At 63.0% G+C, this 6,883-nt stretch overlaps 1 protein-coding gene across 2 annotated transcripts in view; it reads right to left on the bottom strand.

Annotated features, from left to right (window-relative positions):
- The window catches only part of KIF21B (kinesin family member 21B), a 27,565-nt gene that overhangs the window by 19,888 nt on the left and 794 nt on the right, over nucleotides 1–6,883 (bottom strand). For both annotated transcript variants that reach the window (XM_010831071.1, XM_010831072.1), the window contains exons 3-12: nucleotides 6,491–6,658; nucleotides 6,141–6,256; nucleotides 5,505–5,700; nucleotides 4,113–4,311; nucleotides 3,605–3,668; nucleotides 3,331–3,531; nucleotides 2,924–3,005; nucleotides 2,515–2,632; nucleotides 1,621–1,812; nucleotides 3–196 (exon numbers count right to left, since the gene is read on the bottom strand). In XM_010831071.1, the coding sequence (XP_010829373.1) occupies nucleotides 3–196; nucleotides 1,621–1,812; nucleotides 2,515–2,632; nucleotides 2,924–3,005; nucleotides 3,331–3,531; nucleotides 3,605–3,668; nucleotides 4,113–4,311; nucleotides 5,505–5,700; nucleotides 6,141–6,256; nucleotides 6,491–6,658 (1,530 nt within the window). The remainder of the gene's footprint in view (nucleotides 1–2; nucleotides 197–1,620; nucleotides 1,813–2,514; nucleotides 2,633–2,923; nucleotides 3,006–3,330; nucleotides 3,532–3,604; nucleotides 3,669–4,112; nucleotides 4,312–5,504; nucleotides 5,701–6,140; nucleotides 6,257–6,490; nucleotides 6,659–6,883) is intronic.

Genomic DNA, 6,883 nt, shown 5'->3' with positions numbered 1-6,883 from the left:
GCCTTCTTCATCTCAGCCACCTCGGCCTGCAGCTTCTTGAGCTCCCTCTCGTAGCGAGACTGGTTCTTGAGCAGCCGCGCGTGCTCCTTCTGCGCGGCCTGTAGCTTCTGCAGGTCCCGGTTCATCTCCCGCAGCCTCTTCTCGTAGTCCGCCTTGATCTTGTTAGCCTTCTCCTCTGTGTAGCACTCCATGGTACCTGCGTGCAGTAGGGCAGCGTTGGCGCAGGTCTCCGGGCCCCAGTGCCCTGAGCTCGAACCGGGCCGGGGGGAGGTCTCACTGCGTGATGCGGGTGAGTCACACCCTCCTCAGCCTGTTCCCTCTAGTGAACAAGGAGGGGCTCCATTAGGAGACACCCAAGGACATTCTAGGAACCTTAAAGAAGTGATTCATCCTGAGATCTCTGAGCCCATGCTCGCCAGCTTCCTTTGAGGGGCCTGAGGACCAGGTCCGCTGGCTCGCTTCTGACCCATGATTGGAGGAGAGGGCTGGACCAGTGGGGAGGGGAAGTGTTAGTAAGAGAAGACAGAGTGACAGGGGCTCTGGCAGAAGAAAAAAGCCTCTCCACTCTTGACCTGATCTGCCAACAGACATGGCAGATTAACAAGTGCAAACCCACCCCTTCACCCAGCAGTCTTCCTCATCTCAGTATCTAACATCGTACTGGAGACATCCTTGGCTCCCCTCTCGTAATCTCCCACCAATCAACCAACAAAGGCCTTTGTCTGCATCCTCAAAATGTATCCAGAATCTGACGGCTTCTCACTACCTCCTGCCCGCACCATCGCGCACCAGGACCTTTATAACAGTTGCCTAGCAGGTCTCAAGTTTCCACTCGCGTTTCCCTGCACAGCAGCTGGAGCGATCTCGTCAGAGTGCTTTCAAAATTTACATCACGTGTCTCAAAGCCCCAGCTTCCCACGTCCCTCAGAGAAGAAGGCAGAAGTCCTTAAAATGACTGGCACATCTGGCCATTTCTCTCTGGCCTCCTCTGCTGCTACCGTGCCCTCCCACCATGCCCAGTCATCGGGGCGCCCCAGGGCCTCTTCATCTTCTGCTCCTTCTGCCTGCAATGCTCTTCCCCTCCCTCGTTCTCAGACTCCCGCTTCTCAGCGAGTCTTCCACGACCACCCTTTCCAACACGTCCACCCCCTCCCCAGCACGCCCTGCCTCCTTCCCTGCTGCTTTCTCCAATGGCACTTGTCACCCCGACATGCTATAGAATCCGCCACTTCCTGCCGTCTGCCTCTCCCCACTAGAGCGCTCGGTGCAACAACTCTGGCGCCTAGAACAACGGCCACTCTGCAAGACTGTTCCACGGATGTGTGCTGAGTAGTGAATGTGTGAGTGAGTGAGTGAGTGAATAGTAACAGGATGAACGGGCTGAGAGTGATGTACAGAAGACACATTGTGAGAAGTAGCTTTGTAAACGGAACCAAAGGAAACATCCTAGGAGAGAATTCAGGAAAAGACTGAGGGGTGTCACCTTCCTGTGCCTGGAGATAGAAAGGATTCTAATATGTATGGTGGGGCGGGGCCTCATGGTAAGTGGGGCGGGGCCTCGCGGTGGGTTGGGCGGGGCTCGTGATGGGTGGGGCCTCGCAGGGCAGGGCGGGGCCTCACTGAGGTTCTGCAGCACGCGGTCGCGCTCCAGCTGCGTGTCCCGGATCTTGTTCTGCAGCAGGATCAGCTTCTCCTCGTACTGGTGCTTCAGAGTCTGCAGCCGCCGCTGGCTGTTCTCCAGCTCATCAATCAACTTCTGCTTGATTTCGATCTCGCACGTCAGGTCGGCCAGATCCACCTGATAGTTCACCTCTGTGGGTGCAGAGACACGCTGGCTGAGGTGCTGGGGGCCCGGGTCGAGGGGATGGGGACAGGGCCTTCCTCTGGCCAGCCGTGACCACTAAGTGACCAGCGGCGAGGGGAACTGACTCACCCCACGGTGGGCAGGGGCTGCCTGGTGGGGACACCCTGGAAGAGCAGCCCAGAAGTGCAGGGCTGGGCCCAGGACCAGGGGGCGCCAGGCGTCTCACCCGCCCCTGCTGAGCCCCAGAAGCTGATGCCCACCCGCTGCGGACAACCCGGGAGCCAGCGGGGCTGCAGAGGGGAGAGGACACAGAGCAGCTGGCAGGACTTTGGGTCAGAGCTGAGGGACACACGGCCCGCTTAGAGGAGTGGGCTTCGGAACAGCCAGGCCTCGGTCCAAGGCCCAGCTCTGCATCCCCCACACCCAGGGGTGGACCACCAACTTTTGTGGGACTGCTCTTCGGTGGTGACCAAGGGAGGGGTCCTAACATGTCCATCCAGGGTGGTCATGCGGACAGGGAGGCTGGGCACGTTCATGGGCTTGAGTTCAGCTCAGAGCCCGGCACCAACACGTGCTCAGTAAGTTTCTGCTATGATGGGTTGCACGTCTGAGCTCCCGCCTGGACGTCGGACAGCCACTGCCCCGAGCAGTCTCTCTGGGCCCCCGTGGAAGGCAGCTCTGCCTCGGGTCCCCCGCCCGGGACCACGCACCCTTCTCCTCTGGATCAGAGTCGGAGTCCGCCAGGCTTTCCTCGCTGCCCGAGTCCTCGTCCTCGTCTTCTCGGCCATCTTCCTCCTCACAGCCACTCTCCTCTCTCTCCTCGTCCTCCTGGGCGCCAGGCACCGTCAGGAGGGTGGGGAGTGGGGTGGGCCACGGCAGGGGGGCTCTCTCCCCACCCTCTCTCCTGGGAGAGTGCCACCCGGAGAAGCCTCCCGCTTGCATCACCTAACTGCGATGAGGGGCTGAGGGATGGACGTCACTGTGGCAACCAGTCAGATACCAGGAGGCACAGGACCCACTGAAGGCCGACCCGAGCCCTCCCCCACCCTGCACAAGGATGTCTGTGGAGACCCACTTGGGCAGGGACATGGGGGCAGCTTGAGGGGGCGGGTCCCTCACCTCCTCGGCCTCGTTGTCATCGGTTTCCTCGCTGTTCTCCTGTCGGAGTTTTGCCCTCTTTTTGAAGGCCTCTTTCTCTGGGCTGCCCAGGAGTGAAGGAGGGACAGGTTAGGGGGCTAACCTGCCTTGAGTGAGTGCGCAGGGTGAGAGCTGGGGTGGGAAGAGTTTCAGGCACTGGGTGGGATTGGGTCCAGCTCTGCAGGGCTCCATTACTCTTCCCTAGGCCCCAGCCCAGAATTAAGCCCGGGTGGGATCCTCCCTCCCCCTCCTCCTCGGGGGGCATCCAGCATTCGGCAGTGGGGGCTTCTGTCCACAGCAGCCTCTCTCGGTGAGTCCCTAGGCCACCTGGGTGCACACGGCCCCTGAGCACGGGGTCCTCGGGCCGCCTGGGGAGAGCTTCCCCTCACCTCTTTCTCCGCTGCCTGATCTCCTTCTTCTTGAGCCGCTCCAGGTCCTGCTTGGCTCGGCGGATGACCTCAGAGGCGTCCTCCATGGAGCTGGCCGGGGCGGCTGGGGACGCGCTCAGGGAGTAGGGGCTCCGGGCCGAGGCCCGTGAGAGGCTGCGGCGCAGGGACTCGTTCATGGCCTCGCTCTCCAGGAGCTTGGTCCTGCGGGGTGGGGGTGGGAGGTGAGCGGCCCTGCCTTCGTCCTGGGCTCCCAAGTGTGCGGGTGTCCACTCACCGCAGCTCCTCGATCTCCCGGATGTAGTTCTGGATCAGAGCACCGATGGCCTCATTGCCGTCTCCTGCGGGGACGCAGGGGGCAGGGACAGTTAAGAAGGTAAGTACAGGGAGGCCCTTTAGCTCCAGGCTGTGGTCTCCTATCAGTGCCCCGAACAGGGCAGAGCACATGCCCTTGTCCAAGGAGGAGTTTCTATCAGAGAGGGGCTTGTCTGTGGGTGCAGAGACCCCGGTGTGCTGGTAACAGCAAGATTGGAAACAAGCAAATGTCCATCAACAGAGGCTGTTACGGTAAATCACTCATCACCACCACATATGGAACACTATGCGGCTTAAGAGAATTAAGTGGGCTTGTGTGTTTAACACAGCATCATGCGAAGTAAAGCATCACGGACAGTACGTGCGATTGCATTTACAGAGAAAGGAAGAGCCGGCTGCCCTGTGAGCCCCACATCCCGGGCTGGTGTGGGGGCAGGGTGTGGGGGCAGGGGCCCGCCCGCCTGGCGCACCTGACTCACCGGCCTTGGCCAGGAGCAGGTTGGCCTCCTGGCTCATGAGCTGGGTGACGCGGTTGTTGATGGCGTCGATGGCCTCCTGCATGGCCTTCACCCGCAGGCGCAGCGCCCCGTTCTCCTTCTGCAGCAGGGCGTTCTCCCGGAACAGGTCGCTGTAGCCCTCGGCGCCATCCTCCCCAATCACTCTCTTGCCCTGGGAGCGGCAGGGGGGCAGGAGGGGGGCAGTCAGGGACGGGGTGGGGGTGGGGGGTCACGAAGCTCTTCCCCATCACCCCCCGCCTCTACCCCCGCAGAGTAGCCCTGCCAGCTCCCCCTGCCAGCTCTTGTCTCCCAGGGCTCAGAAACCTTTCAGGGCCCCCGTGACAACAGAAAGTCCACATTTCATGACCAGCCATCCCAGACCTTCACAATCTCAACCCACCTCCCTCTCCACTGCTCAGCTTCCTGTCTCCACAAACACTAACCCAAGGGCCAAAACCCAGAGCCGGGGTGGGCACGAATGAGGGGGACAGGTGTAAGGCGGCAGGGCGAGGGGCACCGCAGCACACGGAGCTGCACGCAGCCCAGAAGGGGCCGCCCCTGGGCCACTCTGGCCAGCCTGGCGCCACACTGTTAGAGCTTCAACGTTTTAAAGAAAACAGAAATCCCTAATTTTCAGAAAAGTGACAACTACCCCTGCATTCTTTTAAAGCAAAGGGCCAGTCAAACGAAAACCCACTTGTGTGCCAGGTTCGAGCCAGGGGCCACTGCTTGGTGACTTCTGCCTTAGAATGGGATGCTTCCCCAAAGTACCTCATTTCCCTTCTCTGTTCCTTTGCTCGTGGCCTGTTGGCACCTGAGGACGCCTGCCCCATCTCCTTTTGCTGGTATCTCCCTTGTTCCCATAATGAAGGGCTCTCTCCCCTGAGGCCCTCTCTGGCCACCTGAATGAGGGGCCAGCCCTCTCCCCTGCAGCACCCCCAGGTACGCCGGACCACTCGTGTGGTCCCGTCCTCATGGTGCTGTGCTGCAGCCTGAGTCTCCTCTGATCCAACACGGCACATGCGGCAGAATAAAACCCCGCAGAGCACCTGTCTTACACGTGAGACCTGTGCAATCAGGATGTGCACCTCTCTGTCTGACACTGTAAGCCTGAGAGCTCCGACGGTGCTCCGGTCACTCAGTGAGCCTGGCCCTGGCCACCAAGACTGGCAAGCGGAGCGTGAGGCCGAACGGGGAGGGGGCGGGGCCCGGGTGGGGCGGGGCCGGAAGGGCGGGGTTTGGAACTGTAAGGGGCGGGGCCTGGGTGGGAGGGGAGGGGGGCTTTGGAGGGGCGGGGCCCTGGGGGGGCGGGGCCTGTGGTTGGGGTGGGGCCTTGGATGGGTGCAGGGGGCGGGGCCTACTCACCGCCTTGTATTCCATCAGCTCCATCTGTAGGCGCGCGATCTCGGCCCGCAGCGCGCTGATCTGCTGGCTGGTCTTGTCCTGGTTCACCACCACCTTGTTCTTGATGTTGCGGGCCCGGTTGGCGTATTTGAGCGTGTTGAGCGTCTCCATGAAGTCGCGGTCCGAGGGGCTCACGCAGGCGATCATGATGGTCTGGCTGGGGAGTGCGGGGGTGTGGAATGAAGTTCGAGAGCACAGCCGGCCCGGGGGGCATCACTTCAGAGCAGATCCTGCTCCCGGCTGGGGGCCCTAAGGACCTGGGCAGAGCCTGGGGCTGGGGTTCCGCACCACCTGGCCTGGGTCTCCACTCCAACAGTGGTGACCACGGCGAGGCGGCCCCAGGCGGCGGGGGAGGGGGAGGAGGGTTGTGATGCGGCCTCTGCGTCCCCTTTGGCCTCCACCACCTCCTTAGGATACCCCTCCCTGCCGTGCAGACGACGAAGCCGGGTCCGACCGCAGTGGCCGGCAGGCACCTCCAGGCCTGCAGCGCACAGGGCCGGGCGGACCCCTTGTCCGCTGGGCCTTACCGCTCCAACCCGGACACTGGCAGGCCCTGCGCTCCCCCGCCCCCGCCCCTCCCCGGGTGTCGGCGGGTACCTGTTGCCGCCCAGCGAGTCCTGGAGGAGCCGGGTGAGCTTGGAGTCCCGGTAGGGCACGTGCACCACCTTCTTGCTCTGGTCCCCCAGGGCGCTGATCACGTTGCCCAAGGCCAGCTGCGGAGACAGACCGCTGCTCGAGAGGCACCGGGGGAGGACCGAGCCCGGAGGGTGGACCTGGCCCGCTGACCCCAGCAGCCCTCAGGCTCCCCGAGGGTTTAGAGGCAGATGTGAGAGTTGGTGACAGTGGGCAGTCAGGGTCAGGGCAGCGGCCCGCCCCGGCCAGCAGCCGGCCTGAGGCGGGCCTGGGGAGGGTCTGAGGCTGAGCTGTGCTGGCCGCTGCGTGCCTACCAGCCCACAGTTGATGGAGATGCCCTCCTTGGCCCGCTCGCCCGTGGCCCCCGTCCGCTTCAGTCGCTCAGAGCCGGCCAGGTCCACGAAGTGAAACTTGGCAGTGAGTGTCTCGTACTCGCTCGCAGGAGGGGCGCTATCAGGAAGCCCGCTCACGGCCTCGTTCACCTGTGGGGAAGCCAGCCGGCATGGGCCCCTCTGCTCCCAGCCCCTGCCCTCGGGCCCTGGGGGGCAGCGTGGCTGGGGGTGCCTCGCGCACACCGAGCATCAGACTGAGTGCACTGCCTGCTTCTCCCGCACTGAGAGGAAGGCAAGTTTGCAAGCGGCAGGGTGAGCCCGAGCCCGGGTCTGCTGGCCCAGAGCCTGGGCTCCCCCCGCACCACCCCCCCGCCA

Source organism: Bison bison, unplaced genomic scaffold (genome assembly GCF_000754665.1).
Source record: "Bison bison bison isolate TAMUID 2011002044 unplaced genomic scaffold, Bison_UMD1.0 scf7180017864524, whole genome shotgun sequence".
Lineage (NCBI taxonomy): Eukaryota > Metazoa > Chordata > Mammalia > Artiodactyla > Bovidae > Bison > Bison bison.
Note: the sequence above shows the minus strand (reverse complement) of the source record. Positions and strands in the feature narration are given on the sequence as shown.